General features: G+C 38.4%; 1 protein-coding gene across 2 annotated transcripts in view; it reads right to left on the minus strand.

Annotated features, from left to right (window-relative positions):
• Positions 1–3,108: 3,108 nt before the first annotated feature.
• The window catches only part of ZBTB8A (zinc finger and BTB domain containing 8A), a 66,187-nt gene continuing 49,682 nt past the window's right edge, over positions 3,109–19,613 (minus strand). For both annotated transcript variants that reach the window (XM_061389165.1, XM_061389160.1), the window contains exons 3-5: positions 16,703–17,526; positions 13,737–13,906; positions 3,109–9,103 (exon numbers count right to left, since the gene is read on the minus strand). In XM_061389165.1, the coding sequence (XP_061245149.1) occupies positions 8,771–9,103; positions 13,737–13,906; positions 16,703–17,525 (1,326 nt within the window). In that variant the 5' untranslated portion in view covers position 17,526 and the 3' untranslated portion in view covers positions 3,109–8,770. The remainder of the gene's footprint in view (positions 9,104–13,736; positions 13,907–16,702; positions 17,527–19,613) is intronic.

Consider the following 19,613-nt stretch of genomic DNA (forward strand, 5'->3'; position numbering starts at 1 on the left):
TTTCTTTATGGTCCAACTCTCACATCCATACATGACTACTGGAAAAACCATAGCTTTGACAAGATGGACCTTTGTCAGCAAAGTAATGTCTCTCCTTTTTAATATGCTGTCTAGATTGATCATAGCTTTTCTTCCAAGAAACAAGCATCTTTTAATTTCATGGCTGCAGTTACCATCTGCAGTGATTTTGGAGCCCCCAAAATAAAGTCTGTCACTGTTTCCATTGTTTCCCCATCTATTTGCCATGAAGTGATGGGATGGATGCTATGATCCTAGTTTTCTGAATGTTGAGTTTTAAGCCAACTTTTTCATTTTCCTCTTTAACTTTCACCAAGAGGCTCTTTAGTTTTTCTTCGCTTTCTGCCATAAGGGTGGTATCATCTGCATATCTGAGGTTATTGATATTTCTCCCGGAAATCTTGATTCCAGCTTGTGCTTCATCCAGCCCAGCATTTCTCATGATGTACACTGCATATAACTTAAATAAGCAGGGTGACAATATATAGCCTTGACGTACTCCTTTTCCTATTTGGGACCAGTCTGTTGTTCCATGTCCAGTTCTAACTGTTGCTTCCTGATCTGCATACAGGTTTCTCAGGAGGCAGGTCAGGTGGTCTGGTATTCCCATCTCTTGAAGAATTTTCCACAGTTTGTTGTGATCCACACAGTCAAAGGCTTTGGTGTAGTCAATGAAGTACAAGTAGATGTTTTTCTGGAACACTCTCACTTTTCCCATAATCCACTGGATGTTGGCAATTTGATCTCTGGTTCCTCTGTCTTTTCTAAATCCAGTTTGAACATCTGGAAGTTCACAGTTCACATACTGTTGAAGCTGTGCCCAAAGATGGGCACAATAAAGGACAAAAATGGTATGGATCTAACAGAAGCAGAAGATATTAAGAGGTGACAAGAATACACAGAAGAACTGTACAAAAAAGATTTTCATGACCTAGATAACCATGATGGTGTGATCACTCACCAAGAGCCAGATATCCTGGAATGCGAAGTCAAATGGGCCTTAAGAAGCATCACTACAAGCAAAGCTAGTGGAAGTGATGGAATTCCAATTGAGCTATTTCAAATCCTAAAAGATGATGCTGTGAAAGTGCTGCACTCAATATGTCAGCAAATTTGGAAAACTCAGCAGTGGCCATAGGACTGGAAAAGGTCAGTTTTCATTTCAATCCCAAAGAAAGGCAATGCCAAAGAATGTTCAAACTATTGCACAATTGACTCATCTCACATGCTAGCAAAGTAACGCTCAAAACTCTCCAAACCAGGCTTCAACAGTATGTGAACTGTGAACTACCAGATGTTCAAGCTGGATTTAGAAAAGGCAGAGGAATCAGAGATCAAATTGCCAGCATCTGTTGGGTCATCAAAACAGTGAGAGAATTCCAAAAAAATATCTATTTCCGCTTCACTGACTCCGCCAAAGCCGTTGACTGTGTGGATCACAACAAACTGTGGAAAATTCTTCTAGAGATGGGAATACCAGACCACCTGACCTGCCTCCTGAGAAATCTTTATGCAGGTCAAGAAGCAACAGTTAGAACTGGACATGGAACAACAGAATGGTTCCAAATCAGGAAAGGAGTATATCAAGGCTGCATGTTGTCAACCTGCTTATTTAACTTCTATGCAGAGTACATCATGAGAAACGCTGGGCTGGATGAAGCACAAGCTGGAATCAAGATTTCCGGGAGAAATATCAATAACCTCAAATATGCAGATAACACCACCCTTATGGTAGAGAGCAAGGAAGAACTAAAGAGCCTCTTAATGAAAGTGAGAGGAGAGTGAAAAAATTGGCTTAAAACTCAACATTCAGAAAACTAGGATCATGGCATCCATCCCATCACTTCATGGCAAATAGATGGGGAAACAATGGAAACAGTGACAGACTTTATTTTTGGGGGCTCCAAAATCATTGCAGATGGTGACTGCAGCCATGAAATTAAAAGATGCTTGCTCCTTGGAAGAAAAGCTATGATCAACCTAGACAGCATATTAAAAAGCAGAGACATTACTTTGCCGACAAAGGTCCATCTTGTCAAAGCTATGGTTTTTCCAGTAGTCATGTATGGATGTGAGAGTTGGACCATAAAGAAAGCTGAGCGCCAAAGAATTGATGCTTTTGAATTGTGGTGTTGGTGACTCTTTTTTTCTTTTTTTGGTGTTGGAGACTCTTGAGAGTCCCTTGGACTGCAAGGAGATCCAAGCAGTTTATCCTAAATGAAATCAGTCCTGCATATTCATTGGAAGGACTGATGCTGAAGCTGAAACTCCAATACTTTGGTCACCTGATGGGAAGAACTGACTCACTAGAAGAGACTCTGATGCTGGGAAAGATTGAAGGGAGGAGGAGAAGGGGACAACGGAGGATGAGGTGGTTGGATGATGTCACTGACTCTATGGTCCTGAGTTTAAGTAAACTCTGGGAGTTGGTGATGGACAGGGAGGCCTGGTGTGCTGCAGTCCATGGGGTCGCAAAGAGTAGAACATGACAGAATGACTGAACTGAACTGAACTATGCCAACCCACTGTGTGGGCTAGACTTGTGATGACTTTGTGGTCAGTTCTTAAGCTTCAGTCTCCTCCTGTTTTAAACTGGGAGGAGTAAGTGCCTAGCTCAGTGGCATTAGATCTAGTAAAGACCCAGCTAACTGAGGCTCATTATCAGGCGCCCACTACGCACAATACAGCATTTTCTATTCCCCATCCTGCTTTCCAGAATCTAGCTCTAGGGGTGTCTAGTAGGTTGGGGCCCTCTTTGGGGGTCTCACTATGACTCTCTGATAGCTTTCCAGGAAAAGTAGTTGTAGGGGAAATAGGACTGAAAAGGAAAAGAAAGATTCTTATTCTTCAATCCTACCCACTGGTGTAGTCTTCTCTGAAAATAAGAATATGAAGCCACACGACCATCCATCTGAGCATGAATAAGTATTGCTGGTGGTCAAGGAAAAACACGGGTTTTCATTTTTTTAACAGGGCCCCCAAATACTGAAGCATCTGGTGCCAGTGCTTATAGGCTCTGTTTTCCACTGCTGTATTCCTTGCAAATTTTTCCCCCCAGAGGAAAAAAAAAGTTTTAAATCAACTCAAATATGCAATAAAAGGCACGCCATCTCTTTTATTTCAGCGTTTAACCTTTTTGAATTCTGCAAGAAAGTGCCACTTTGTTATTGGATTAATTTTTTCTTTTGGTAAGAGATTAAACAGTGGTGTCTGCAATGCACACTGCTACTGAACAGATACACTCGTCACGTTTGAATTGCAAACAACTTCAACTGTGAGAATGAGGATGATGCTCGAAGCAAAAATCGTTTCAAGTTATTTAAAAAAAAAAAAGTTTAATGCCAATACTTGAAGTAAATAAAGCAGAGACATTTATTTTTGTTTCCAAATTAATCTGAAGCCTTCTTTAAATAAAACATCTTGCTTTCGAGTTCTATTTCTCTGGTATGAGATTTAACTTGAATAAAAACTGATTTAATTCAATTCATTGATGGAATGTAAATGTGTAACAATTAAGTTTCACAGTGCTTGGAGAGTATTCTGGTTTCTTTATAAAAAGTGAAGAAACATTAAAGCTTGCAAAATTCCAGGACACAGTATTTCAGTCAGATATTCCTAATATAGTTCTTTTATTACTCTGAAGTACTATGTGAATTCCCAGGCTGCAATAGGTACTGAAAATCAAATAAAAATGCAAATACATCCCAAAGTAAAAATGGGTTATTTTAAGACTACCCACTAATTTAGTGTCCATATTATTTGATCCTAATAAAAACTTTAGATGAGGGAACATGCACAGTATCTTGAAACTTCACAAAAAATGTTTTCTTGAACTCAGCATCCATATTTAAATTCTTCCCCCTTAATTATAGGGTTGAGAACCAGTGGACTGGAAGGTGAAATGGTTCTACTGCCCATCCTTAGCATCTATCAGGGAGGACAAAGGGAAACTTTGACTAGGGGACCTATTTTGTACATAAAGGAACCACTAGAAATATTTTTAAAAAAAAACATACGCAGGCCCCATCTGCCAGAGATTCTGCTTTAATTAGGCAACTGTATTTTTAAAAGCTCCAGGAGTGATTCTAAAGTGCAGTCAAGGTTGAGAACTACTGATCTAGTAAAAATGTTCCATTTTTTCCCTTATGGGCTGAATAAGTTAATAAAAGAATTAAGCAGTTGTAAATAATATCAATAAGGAATTAAAAATATTTTCCCAATGAGCAAATCAAGAAACTGTATAATGGATCTGTGTATTTAGAAATCTGAAAGAGTGAAGTAAAGTGTAATTAGTTCTCAGACGTACTTGACAAGCTGTCTTTAATGTAATAATGTTTGCAAATAATCAAATCAAGCCCAAAGGTAAAGACATGACTGGCATTACCCTGGTCACTGGCTTCCTATCTAACAGTGATGAAATATGCAATGGTTTTTGCTGGTGTGAAGAAAACAAAAAGAGATGAGGAAAAGTGTTTATCATGCTTTTAAATAAGTACATTTCAAAATGTTTTGCCTTTGGGGAATTCCTTGACAGTCCAGGGTTTCCCTGCTAGCTGAGTTGGTAAAGAGTCCACCTGCAATGTGGGAGACCTGGGTTTGATCCCTGGGTTGGGAAGATTCCCTGGAGAAGGGAAAGGCTACCCACTCCAGTATTCTGGCCTGGAGAATTCTATGGACTGTGTCCATGGGGTCACAGAGCCGGACACGACTGAACCACTTCCACCTTCTTTCACTCTGGCAGTCCAGTCGTCAGGACTCAGCGCTCCCACTGCAGGGGGCACGGATGGGGAGCTTAGATTCCGCATGCGGGTCAGTATGGCCGAAATAAAGTAAAATATAGTAAAAGAAACTTTCCACTGGAAAAAAAAAAAAGAAATTAACAAATTTGCCTTTAGAAGTTAGTCCTTTGGCTTCTCCTGTCTGTCTTATTAATATATTTCACTTTTTGTTGGCACTAATACTTTATGGAGAAGGCTGACAAGTTAGAAAATGAAGTTTTTAGATTCTCTGTGGATTTCATTTTTCTGGTCTCTTCATGGCACAATTAGCGTCAATAGTTAAGAAACTCCTGTATCAAAATAAAATATTAATTATACTTTACAATATATAAAGCAGCTGGCTAAATAATGCCACTGGCGTAACAATCTGAATCTTTTATCATTGAAACTCTTGTAACCAAAGTCACATCCTTTACATAATATTTATTCTGTATAGGATTTATTATCCACATACAATGACGTCAGCTTTAAAACAATGGTTATTTGTATAAACTCATCTTATAAAATAGAGTAATACACAACACACCTCAGTGATTTAAGCTGATATTCTAAGATTCAGAAAATCTGATCATTCTAATTCCAATTTCTGCATTGTTTCACTGCGTTGTCTTAGGTAGGTTGCTTTATTGTTCTGTGCCTTAATTTCTTTACCTTTCATGTGATAAACATCCTATTTCATAGATACTTAAAGAATAACATAAAAATTATTAAATACTTTGCAAATATAAAATGCTATATAAATGATAAATAGTAATACTGATCCACTCTAATATAAAATAACATACAACTTTCCATTTATAAAGTTTGGTCCTCCAGTACCTACTAATATCAAGCTTCCCAGTTAAACACATCTTATGCTATATTTTTTTTTAGTGATTTTTTCCATAGTATGAAGTTTAGGACTCCAAATACATATAACCAGTATGAGTGGAAATTTCAATACATCTTAGCAAGACTTGGCAAAATAACTTCAATGAATTGAGTTCTGAGCTCATAAGTAGCTGAAACACTAAACTTTTTATCCATTCAGTGGTAACTTGGTCACATAAAAGAAGTAACCATGCTTGATTTCATCACTCAAACATACAATACTGAAAAATTTGTTCTGAAAAAGGTCTTAAGATGTAGTAACTATAGAAACCTTGTAAAGATGTGATTTGCTGCTCTAAGAGATGCTATGGTTACCAGCTTAGAAGTGCCGGGAGGAGCAGGAGTAATAAAGCGAGAGTGTAATGCTCAAAGGGAATTTAAAAAGTGATCCAGCCCAGGGTTTTCACCGTTGGACTCCTGAGCTCTGCAGAAGTGTGTGGGAAAAGGCTTGCAAGGAGCTTTAACCACAGCAGCTCTGTTATTAGTTTCCTTTAAATGCTGAACTTCTCTATGAAACAATTTATTTGAAGAAAGGGTTTCGTGAGTTTAAAAAAAACCTTTTTAAACCACCGACTTAGTCTATTTTGCTTCCTCCAGACCCTAGACATGACTGCAGTGGTGCTTTATTTTTGCAAAACTTCATCCCGTCAACCAGATACTCTTGAGGACCATAGACTTACAAGGGTATTCAGAAGCTGACAAACAGCATTCTTGTAAGAGCAAACTTTGGTCTAACCAACTTCCATTATTTTTCTAATGTTAAAAAAAATCTTGGCATAAATAAAGTTTATATTAACAGATTATACCCCTATGTAACATTTTCCCACATTTCAGAGCCAAAGAATTCAGTTTTCTTAGAAACCATTAATCGACAGTTTCACTCTAGAAAAGAATTGGTCTCTAAAGTCTTAGATAAATATGATATGATACTGTAGCTATTATTTACAACTTACAAACATGTCACAAATGTTCTTTTATATACTAAAATAACAGAACAGATGTGCTATCTAATTTGGTGAATCTGATAGCTGTTTTGTGGGGACTGCTCAATGCTTGTTATGAACAATTATGAGAAAGCGTATCTCTGATAAGGCTCTACAAGTGCTGGTGGCACCGTGTTCCGTGGACTTTGCTGACATTCATGCTGATGTTTGCATGCAGAATATAGTAGCATTAAAGAACATTTAGGTCATAGACTAAAGTGCGTTAAAGTATACACATGCAAGCATGACTTCATTTCTACAAATAAAGCTCAAATCAGTCATTTTTCTTATTGGCTCCAATGGTTCAGAATCATATTATACTTATGTTCCCTCTCTCACGTGTAACAGTTTAATTGTTGAGACTCCTGATTCAGCAATGGTCATACTGGGAGACAACAAACGCAATGCACACTATCCAGTCTTGAAGCAACTGGAAATTTACCATCAGGAGAATCTTGAAAAAAAATATCAGAATTAAGTACCATAAAACAAAGTGGTTATCACCTATTAATAAAAAAAAAAATGAAAGAAATTAACCACTTTAGCCCACAAATTGGTATTAAGGACAATCGTTAATTAAAGAATAAGAGAAAATAATAACATAAAAACTATCTTGAGGTATGTCATGGCAGTTAAAAATACAGAGTGATACATGGAGCCTCTCTCTATCAAAATTAAATTAAAAGAAGCTTAATTGGGATAACTTGCCAAGACTTTTATGAAGGACAGTTCTTTACTTCTAGTATTTAATCTTCACAACTAAAATAATGCTTCTTCACTTTGACTGTAATTTTGGAATGTTTTATAATTCATATGGGGAGGTGTTAAAACTTCATTTTGTATCCTGGTAGAAAAGTTTGTTTTGAAAAATTACATAAACAAGCAAAGATGCTTAAAGAACTTAGGAGAATAACTTGTTCAAATAGTTTTATATATAAATTTTACATATAAATAACATAAAAACATGTCAATAGATACTGTAGGGACATTGCTTGACACTTCTTGAATAGCTCTAGTGCAAGGTATTATACATTGTCGAAGATGATTAAATTCCTCTTCTTTCATACGTTCTCATTCTCATAGGCTTCTTTTATAATTATTGCAGATTGGTGAGGTTTGACAATTCAAGGAGAGACAGATGAAAGAGGACTATTTAAAATCAAAACCTGTCCAATCTCTGGTCCCACCACTTACACTTTCTGACCTTAATTTCCTTATTTGTACATTGGAGACAGTGCTATCTACCTTGCTGATTAGGTGGGGAAATGCAAGAAAGAGCACTTTATAAATAATAAAGCAGTATATAAATGTAGGAAATTACTCTTAAGAACTGGTAAGAACCTCCAGTTTTTGTTTTCTTTTTTTTCTTTAGAGAAGAAGATAGCTATATTGACCGATCTTCAAAAACTACGTTGACAATATTAGGTTCCTGCTTTAAGAAAATGATGTCTATATATAATTTCTGGTCAGCTTCTTCATCTTTTTTTTTTTTTTTAAATACTGACTACATAAGAGTAACTTCTAATTTAACGACAAAAATTTCAAATATGAACAACTTCAAACATTTAGACTTGCCTTCTGCCATAATCGTAAAACACTTAGGATATTGGAATTATGATGGGTCATTTTAGATCCAAAGTTAATGGAAAGTCTAGTTAGTTAAGTCAGGTAGGTTTCCAGACCCTTAAATGTGCTCTGACCTAGTTCCCTGTGAAAATTCAATAGTGGTAGTTTACATGTTTTTGAAACACTTTGAAATTATTTTATATAAAGTTTGGTTGTGGTGAATTTATTGAAAATATTTTCTTTGAAAAAAGTTCCCTAAGTAGATTTTTCAATATTTTTTTAAAAAAGGTATTTCTGTAACACAATAAAAGTAAGAGGATTAACTGTTCATCCAGCGTGTCAACTCAAGCTAGGTCTTTCTTTCTAGTGCAGCAACAGATTTTAGGGCGGTAAAGTTCAGAATGGATACAATGGCCTGTTCAGAAAGCATGCAAGTGGTGTCAGGTCATTACTTTTAAGCTGATCTGATAATTTGTTGATTAGACTCTGGGCGTGGAAAGAGAGTCACACAAGAACGTCAGTGTAAGCTACAGGCTCTGTTGGTTCACACTCCAGCTACCTGATGTTGGGCTTTATTTCCTTTTCTTCTTCTTCTTCACTATCATCCACCTGTTGTATGACCAGATCGGCAGACCCATCCTCGACTATCTCCACGTACGATCTGTTCTCATCTTCCCCCATGTGCCATCTGGAATCCTTATCTCCATCTGATGGGGACATAAGATGCTGTTCAGCTTCCAGATCAATGGGGAGGCTGTCTATGCCAACTTCGGCGAGGCACTCATTACAGAGTCTGTAGCGCCTGGTTCCTTCCTGTACCACTTGACCTGTTAGGTCAGTCACATGGCGCTTGCATTTTCTGCAGATAAGCTTGCATGCCTGGTGAATCTGTGTAGAGAATTAAATAGCGATTAAAAAAACAAAACATTTTTCAAAAGCAGAATAGTTTGATATTCTAAGAACCAGTTCATAAATTTAACATGTTCAAAGCCAAGCATTAATATTAAATTAACATCTAGTTTATTAGAAAAAGGTCACAGGTTTTGGTAATAAAGTAATGTCACAGAAATATCAAACACTAGCTTTCTGTAAATTATATCTATTATGTTTTCATGGTTAATATTACATACCTAATAATTTCACATATCCCTTAATCCAATAGTATTTTTATATCTGAGGTAACATGGGACATATTCCCAGAATAATAATTGCAAACACTTAATATCTACCATATACTATTCTAAGGACTTTACATATCTTAATTCAGGAGAAAAAACTATTTTGTTATTTTGCTTAAGGAAGAAAAAATAATGTCCCAATTGTAAATTTATAAAAGAATATTTTTTGATGTAAGGATTATTGCCACTTTTATTAATGAAAGATGTAGTAGAAAGAAGACTGGTCTAGGAACTGGAAGGCTTAGGTAACTAGTTCTGCTTCTGTCGTTTTCTAATCTTGTCATTTATTAACCATGTATAGTGAAGCAAGTCATTTAAAACAGAAACCTGCCTCCAGCGTGACTGTCAAAGTATTTAACAACTGGTAAGGTATGGGTACCACGCAAACAGAATAGAAGCCTGATGACCAGAATGGATACTAGTTATAAACAACCAAGATGCTGGTTCTGCTACATATTGGTCTATTATTATTCGTAACTGCTCCCTTATTACCAATAGGGGTACACTTCAGGTTGTGTGGACCAAATGAGTTAATATGTGTGAAATGCTTTGGGAAGAGGTTATAATTGATGAATAATTATATATTATAGTTAGTAATAAATAACTTTGTTCAATAACTATCAGAGTAGTAGATTATAGATTCTTTTTTTTTTTATTTTATTTTTAAACTTTACATAATTGTATTAGTTTTGCCAAATATCAAAATGAATCCGCCACAGGTATACATGTGTTCCCCATCCTGAACCCTCCTCCCTCCTCCCTCCCCATACCATCCCTCTGGGTCGTCCCAGTGCACTAGCCCCAAGCATCCAGTATCGTGCATCGAACCTGGACTGGCATCTCATTTCATACATGATATTTTACATGTTTCAATGTCATTAGATTATAGATTCTAACCTAAAAATTATTACATAATATTAACTATATAATGCTAAATTAATGTTTATGGCATATTCATTCAGATAAAGTTGGAATGCTATGAAGTAGACCACCAAATACAAGTAATCAAAAAACCCAAGAAAACTAATGCAGTCTGGTAACATAGCTAAGAATATGTATGGGACTAACACTCAGTACACTTATTATCTTCTGCTTAACCACTGACATATTACTCAGTAAATGCTGAAAGTACATAATTTAAGTGTATCTTTATTTTTCCTGAGACAGTAGCAGTATTATGGTTATCATATGAGGCATTATTCTTGTTACAAAGTTCTGACACAGATTCATGTTCATCCCCCTTCAAATCCAACACAATTAAGAAGACAAAGAAATTAAGTGAAACACTGTAATGTTAAACTTGAAAATATTATCATGAACTCATTATTTTAAAAATATGCATTTCTAGCTCAGAAAGGGGCTTCCCTCATAGCTCAGTTGGTAAAGAATCTGCCTGCAATGCAGGAGACCTGGGTTTGATTCCTGGGTAGGGAAGATCCCCTGGAGAAGGAAATGGCAATCCACTCTAGTGTTCTTGCCTAGAGAATCCCACAGACAGGAGCCTGGCGGGCTATAGTTCATGGAGTTGTAAGAGTTGGACATGACTTAGTGACTGAACCACCACCAGCACAGAAAGAATATAAAAAGAATGCCCTAATAACAGTGAGCGCCCTGGGTGTTCAAATGTTGGTTTCTAATTTCATCCCCCACTGAAATGTACCATAGCTCCTTTGAGAAAAGGCTGATTCCAGTTTTGTGTCTGGGGAAGTATAAGATGGGCCTAGGGCTCTTTTAGAGCCAGAAAACTAAGACACTTTGAAAATTTAATGGGTTGTGAGCCAGCTTCAAGGGTTCCCACTGCACAAATTTGAAAATCTGAGTATCAAAAAGAATAACAGTTATGGATCCAAACACAATGAATCAATGAAAATTCATGAGACTGTATGTTATTAAAAAAAAATAAAGCCAGAAGAAACTCATACATCATTTGAGGTTACTGTTAAATCAACTCCTTACTCTGAAAATTGCTAATTAAAGGGAAATAAACATTTATATGCTTTTTCCTATAGAAACCCTATGTCAAAGTAACCAAATAGCCCCAGGTGATGAAGGAAAGCTTTACTTTATAGAATTCCAGCTAGTAATACAGAAGGAAGGATAAAATCAGTAAATCATTTCACAACTCCAAGTAAAATTAATCATCTAGACAGAGATTACCAATTGGTATTAATATTATTAAATGAATATTGATGGGGAAATAGTCATATAATACCAAAGCAGTTCCACAGAGATTCTTTTCTAATTATAATACAATGGTATCATCACCCTAATCCAGAGATCAATCATAATGTAATAATGGGTCCACCAGATATTATGTGTCTCCTAATGTGCTGTGCCGTGCTTAGCTGCTCAGTCATTTCTGACTCATAGCGACCCCATGGACTGTAGCCCACCAGGCTTCTCTTGTCCATGGGGCTTCTCCAGGCAAGAATACTGGAGTGGGTTGCAATGCCTTCCTCCAGGGGATCTTCCCAATCCAGGGATCAAAACAGGGTCTCCTGCATTGCAAGTGGATTCTTTGCCAGGTGCGCTACCAGGGAAGCCCCTCCTCAGGTGATACAGTAAGAAATACACAATTTTTTCCTTGATGAAAGTATTCAACTTGAATCCATCAAGGCTTTAGACTAAACTTCTAGTTTTTGGAAAATGCAGGGGGGATAGAAAGACAAGCTAAATGACACCACGTAAAAGCAAGCAGAGAAACCCAGATGCAGGATATTTTGTAAAACAACTGGCTCAGTAATCTTCCCAGGCCAGGGATCAAACCCGTGTCTCAGGCACTGAACCACCAGGGAAGCCTCATGATAAAGTGCTAAGAATGGTACGATCTAGGTGGTAAATAGGATATTTTAATTTTCTTATTCTTACTTCTATTTATTTTCTTACTTTTTATAATGCATATTTATTGCTTCTGTAATAAAAGGTTCTTTTAATTTTTAAAAATTTAGCTTTAGAAATTAAGGAAGGCAGAGAGTTTGTTTTGCTCACTGCTGTATACCTAGTGTGTAGAAAAGGGTCTGGCTCAGAGTATGCTCAATATATATTTGTTGAATAAATAACTATAAAGTAACGCACCAAGTGACCCAATGCCCTTCAAAATTAAAAGGAGTTTGTATAAATGGAATAAAAGTATGAGTAATACTTCACAGATTTTGAAAAAAATTCTTGCTGCAAGATGAACAGTGAAATAAATCCTATGTCACTACCTTATTAAACCACCAGAACACTGAACAGAAAATTCCCTGAGATCTTTCTGACTGTTGACAGCCCACTCCCTGACTGAGAGTCGCTCTCTAACCCTTCTTATCCCCTTCCTTGAGGAGACTAGAGAAACTGGAGAGGCGTGACGGAGAGGGTGTAGTGTGGAGACATCGGACAGCGGAACCAGACTGACGGCTACCAGACAAGGATTCAAAAATCACTAGTGGGTGCCGAGTATCTGTAGTGGTGATTCTGACCTAGACATTTGTGTAGCTTACATTGTCTTCGGCTCTGAAATGACTGGGATATAAAAACACGTTAGATTTTAAGTGAATTGAGATGGATATTCAAAAGAATGTCACTTGGACTTTGCTGGCGGTCCAGTGTCCAGAGTCTGCCTACCAATGCAGAGGGCACAGGCTCAGTCCCTAGTCCAGGAAGATTCCACATGCCACGGGGTGACTGGGCCTGTGCACAACTACCCAATCTGTGCTCTAGAGCCCCTGCTCCGCAACAAGAGAAGCCACGCAAGGAGAGGCGCACACACCGTAACAGAAGTAGCCCCTCTCACACCCAGACAAAGGCTGCTCGCAGCGACGAAGATTCAGCGCAGCCGAAAATAAATAACAGCTTTAAAAAAAAGAACATCCCTTACTTCAAGGTTTCAAAGGAGACTAAAAAAATCTGTTTTTAAAAATATATAGGGACTTCCCTGGTGGTCCAGTGGTTAAGAACACCCCTGGCAATAAAGGTGACGGGCTTCAATCCCTGGTCCGAGAAGATCCTACACGTCGGGGGGCAGCTAAGCCTGTGAGCCACAACTACTGAAGCCTGTCCTCTAGAGCCCGTGTTCCACAAGAGAAGCCACAACAGTAAGCAGCCAGCACACCACAGCTAGAGAGGAGCCCCTGATCGCCGCAACTGGAGACAGCCTTCACGCAGCAACAAAGATCTCGAGCAGCCAGAAAATAAAATCGACAAATAAGACAATGCATCATGTGCAAAGTAAAAACATTAAATTAGAAATTTAAAAAGATACTGTAGAGTTATATGAGAAGATTTTCCTACTAAACTAAATTATCCTAAGGCAGATAAATGCATGTATTTCCTAAAAGTGAAACAATGAAAAACCATATACATACTGTTCGAAAATGGCTACTTAGATGGTCGAGCCGACTAAATCTTTTCCCACAAGCTTGACAGGGGTAGGGTCTTTCTCCAGTGTGACAACGAAGGTGGCGCTTGAGGTCTGCCTTCCGCTTCACCACGTGTGTGCAGTATGGGCACTTGAACCTCATCCTGGGCAGGTCATCTGTCAGGAGACAGTTTAAGTCACCAGAAAGTTCGTCATCGCAATTCTAATAACATCAAGAATCCAAAAGGGGCTGGCGAGTCCAATCTCAGAAAGGTAGGCAAAAAAGGAGAAGGAAGACATTTTACAAAGACTGGATTGTTGATGTTATCCTAAGTACAGAGCTATAACTTCAGGATCTGATTTATTTACAAAGTCTGGGTAATTTACACTGTCCCACTTATCTTTTTATTTAATGTCTTAGAGTCGCTAGATCTGAAAAGTAAAGTGGTAGCTGCGTGTTTAATCATTCAATTGTGTCTGACTCTTTACAACCCCATGGACTGTAGCCCACCAGGCTTCTCTGTCCGTAAGATTTTCCAGGCAAGAATACTGGAGTGGGGTTGCCATTTCCTTCTCCAGGGGATTTTTCCCTCCCCAGCAGTCGAACCCGTGTCTCCTGCATTGGCAGGTGGATTCTTTACGATCTTAAAATTGTAGACACACTCCAAAAGTTAAAGTGTTCACTGTTTATGTTTTTAAGTAACTTATTTACACATATTTATCCCCCCTGCTCTTACTTTTCATACAGTTGTACTGCTTTTCTTTCAACGGTGAAAAAGTTTCAAGGATATTTTAACCTTTAGTTTTAAAACTCATATGGATTCAAAATGTGACTTGTAGTTGGAGGCAAATATCATCAATTTAGTAATAGTTAAATTCAGCTGTCATTATTTATTTTAAAAAATTATTTTCTTATTCTTACTGCTACTTTGTATTTTTTGGCTATGCTGTGTGGCACGTGGGATCTTAGCTCCACCGCCAGGGATTGGACTCGTGCTCTTTGCACTGGAACTGCAGGGTCTGAACACCTGGACCACCAGGGAGGTCCCCCAACGTATTGAAGTCAGATTTAAATAACCTAGAATTATAAAAGGGCAAAGCCCAAGAAAGGATAACTTTTTTGCTGTTTTAAAATACAACAAAGATTTCCCATATTTGCTCTGTTATTTCTGTCTGCCTTGGTCAGTGGTAGAGCTCCTCAGGATTTTCAGTAAGTTTTGCAATATGATACAATCTTAAGTATTTTCATGTTAGCATCCTACAGGAAAACGTGATTAGTAAAAGTCAATAGGGGTGGATATTATCTTTAAATATGTTATCTACAACAAGATTACTTCTTGGAAATAATTTATATCACAACCAGGGAAATGTGAATATTGACTGGCTTTTAGTGATATTAAGGACTTGTTAATTTTATTTATATATAATAATGGTATTGTAGTTTTTTTAAGTTTATATTTTAGGGACACATTCTGAAATATTTACAGATGAAGATATATGATGTTTGAGATTTACTTAAAAAGGGGAAGACTTGGAGAAGGAAATGGCAACCAACTCCAGTATTCTTGCCTGAAAAATCCCATGGACAGAGGAGCTTGGTGGGTCCAAAGGGTCACAAAGAGTTGGACATGACTGAACAGAGCAGAGCAGACATACAGTGGATGCTGTTTTAAAATAACGTACATAAAAATTGTTTGTATTCTGAATATCCTATGTACAATAAAAGATTATTAAAATAAAAAGGGGGAAGAGTCAGGAGCAGAGGTACAAGACTGGTCATGAATGGGACTGGGTAATAATGGGTGCATGGGGTTAATTACACTATTCTCTGTACATATATATATATATTTGGAACTTTCCTATAATTAAAAAATTTAAATATACAGTCTAAATCTTATGCTCTGCAGTTTAATTTTATCACAATTTCCTTTAAATTCACATATAAACTAGTAAGCATGGCTTCCCTAATAGCTCATTTGGTAAAGAATCTGCCTGCAATGCAGTAGACCCCGGTTCAATTCCAGGGTCTTGGGAAGACCCCCTGGAGAAGGAAAAGGCTACCCACTCCAGTATTCTGGCCTGGAGAATTCCATGGACTGTATAGTCCGTAGGATCGCAAAGACTGGGACGACTGAGGAACTTTCACTTTCATTTTCAAACTACTAAGCAAATCTGCTAACGATTAATTGGGGGGACTAGATGATATGCATTTCTAATCCTCGTTCTCTACTTTGACACTGTCAGCCTACATAATCTCTCTGCATTTTACTATCATAGAAATGAGATATCTCATGGTGTTGCACACAGAGTTACAGTACCAATGTTATATTTTTTAAAATTATGCATTTATATCTTAATAAAATCAGATTTAATTTCTTTTAGGTATTAGGGCTGTGAACCTTTGCCAATGTGCATGATTGCTCTATTTAATTTTTCTATATAAAAATTCTCCTCCTGAGTGAATACTCAGAAAAAAAATAAAGTGAAAGTGTGATGTATAACTGAATCACTTTGCTGTACATCTGAGACTAACACAACATTGTTATGTTAATCACCTGTACTCCAATATAAAACTTTTAAAAATAAATTGAAAATATGTTTCTTAAGGACTGAGCCATTTAAAAAATAAATTAAAATACGTTTCTTAAGGATTGAGCCATTTACAAAAGAGCTTTAAACATCTAACAGTAATCTAATCATCTACAGAGAAGCAGGTCTGGAAAATCATGGGTTTCTGACCCTCAGAACTCTATTGTTTTGACTTACTAAATTTACCCAATATTTTAATTTAAAAAATTTACCTTTTATGTATAGAAGAAGTACTTCTCTTTATTAGAGAAGTATGACCTTTAAAAAAAAAAAAAACAACATACTTGGTTCAACTGCCCTAAAACCAAGGGCATGTTGAGACAGGATTGATTTACATTGGAGTCTTGGAACCTGATTGAGAGGACTAATTCTCTATTTGGGTACCTGGAAAACTTCTTGACGTGACATCAGATCCTTGACCATACTGATAGCTAACAGGAGTAGAGTCCATTTCCGCATTCATCTGTGCCTGTTCTTCAGACTGGGAAGCGTGGCTGGAAGAATCAGATGTCCGTGCTTCTCGCTTGCTTGACTTATAATGAGTCATTTCAGAAGGCTGTGACAACCTCAAATGTTTGGCCTTTTTAATGGAATCTTTCCTTTGTTCATGCTTGGTCAGAGGCTGTTGAGTATTCCTTTGGGAGGCTGGATGGTAATTATACTTACTCCAAGATTTCCCACTTATTATACCTGTTCCTTGATCTGGGCTTAGGTGAGAATGAGGAGAACTGCTTTCATCTTGCCAGCCACTGCTATAAAAAGAGGAGCGTTCTATTCCATTAGAATTGGCATCTTTATCAGAGAGGCTGAAATAGCGATCCTTTTCTTTCTCACTAATGTCTAATGAAGATTTAATAAAGGTCTTACATACACTGATGACATCAGTCATCTGAAGGAAGCTAGCAGCTGACATCACTTCTATGACATTCTGACCCGTGAGAGAGAGCTTGCCGGAATAGACAAAGTCCAGGATAACTGTAAAAGTGTCAGGAGAGAAGGCCTGAAATGTCGCTGTGGTTGGCTGACTTGTCTCCTTGGAGTTCTGAGAAAGAAGCATTTTAAAGTAGCCGCTACTAGCAAATAAGACATTTCGATGGGCTTTGAAGACCTTCCCTTCAACCAGAATACTGCAGTCACAAAATACATCCTGCCTGCGCTGCTCATTCAGTTGCTGCAGGAGGTGAGACTGATGAGAGGAGATCTCCATTCTAGAGAGGAAAAGACACAGTGGTTACCAACACTGGAGTAACACTGCTTCTCTAAGATGAGCCAAGTAAAATGACAGAAACCTCTGTCCTCTTTCCATTAAAAACACTTTCTCCTTAGAGAATATCATCTCCCAGACACAGAAGATAATAAGTTTTAGGATACCATGTAATACTCCTTTATGTGGAAACTTAGTTCCCTGAGCAGGGATCGAAGCCATGCCCCTGGCAGGGGAAGTGTAGAGTCTTAACCACTGGACAGGCAGCAAAGTCCTTACTCTACTCTTGTGCGTGAGTGCTCAATCGTGTCAGACTCTTTGAGACTCCATGGACTGAAGCCCGCCAGGTTCCTATGTCCATGGGATTTTCCAGGCAAGAATACTGGAGCGGGTTGCCATTTCCTTCTCCAGGGGATCTTCCTGACCCAGGGATGGAACTGGAATCTCCTGCGTCTCTTGCATTAGCAAGCAGATTCTTTACCACTGAGCCACCCGGAAAGTCCTCTGACTCTTTGCGATCCCATGGACTATACAGTCCATGGAATTCTTCAGGCCAGAATACTGGAGTGGATAGCCGTTCTCTTCTCTAGGGGAATCTTCCCAACCCAGGGATCGAACCCAGGTCTCCCTCATTGCAGGCAGATTCTTTACCAGCTGAGCCACCAGGGAAGGGTAGTTCATTCTACTCTTAGTTGTTTGATTTTTAGACAATTATTTGTTCAGTCACAGAACCTGGCTTGAGCATCAGGCCTTCTGCTATATGGTAAACTAAATAGGCTTCTTTCTTACTTCTATGTAGTTTTTAACCTAAAGGGAGTATCAGCATTAAACAAACATTCATGTGGAGTTATAAATGACAAGTGCTAAGACAGAAGGCAGAGAAGGCAATGGCACCCCACTCCAGTACTCTTGCCTGGAAAATCCCATGGATGGAGGAGCCTCGTGGGCTGCAGTCCATGGGGTCGCTACGAGTCAGACACCACTGAGCGACTTCACTTTCACTTTTCACTTTCATGTGTTGGAGAAGGAAATGGCAACCCACTCCAGTGTTCTTGCCTGGAGAATCCCAGGGACGGGGGAGCCTGGTGAGCTGCCATCTCTGGGGTTGCACAGAATCGGACACAACTGAAGTGACTTAGCAGCAGCAGCAGCAAGACAGAAGGAGGGTGCTCTTGGTATAAAAGTATAAACTAGTTTAGATTGGGATGGAGTGTGTTAGGGAATACCTCTCTGAGAAGTCACATTTAAGTTGAGACCTCAAAGGCAATTAGGAATTAACCAGGTGAAGAATGAAGGGAGATGATTTCTGACTCCAGCAAAATGGTGCTCTAGAAAGTACTGAAACTTCTGGTCACAAATCTCTAGAGATGCTGGATAAAATTCAGTCAAAACTTTAAAGGTACAGCTGAGTTGCTGGGGCAGCAACATGGGCTCTGGTTTTCATCAGTAACAGAAATTGGAACCCCCTAAGGGTTCAACCTTATTGAAAATGGAATCGTAAACTTTGCCCCTAAGTCCAGAGAAAAGGCAAAGGAAGTTTGTCTTTGCAGGGCCTCGGTTGAGGGAAAAAAAGTCCCTAGGTGAGATATCAAATCCAAGGTTGTGCTTTGTGAAGTTCTGGAGTCCAGATTTATTTTCCTTGTTTGAAAGGAAAGCTGAAAAATTTATATGGGAATGAGTCTTGGGCTGGTGGTGTCCGTGGGGACACCTTGCAGAAGTAAATGCCAAACTGCTTAGGAGGGAAGCTCTCAGAACCCGAAAAAAGTGAAAGTGTTAGTCACTCAGTCATGTCTGACTTTGGGACCCCATGGACTGTAGCCTGCCAGGTTCCTCTGTCCATGGAATTCCCCAGGCAAGGATACTGAACCAGGTGGAAAATAAGCTCTGCTTAAACTGAACTCAAAGTCATTCTCTTCACTACATAGTGGCTGGCTCATTTCCAATATTGTACCACCATGATGCCTAATATCTCCTACCTTAAAAACTCCCCTTGATGGTTCAGTGGTTAAGAATCCGCCTGCCAATGCAGGGGACACAGGTTTGATCCCAGGTCCAGGAAGATTCCACATGCCTCAGAGCAACTGAGCCTGT

This window comes from Bos javanicus, chromosome 2 (assembly GCF_032452875.1).
Source record: "Bos javanicus breed banteng chromosome 2, ARS-OSU_banteng_1.0, whole genome shotgun sequence".
NCBI lineage: Eukaryota > Metazoa > Chordata > Mammalia > Artiodactyla > Bovidae > Bos > Bos javanicus.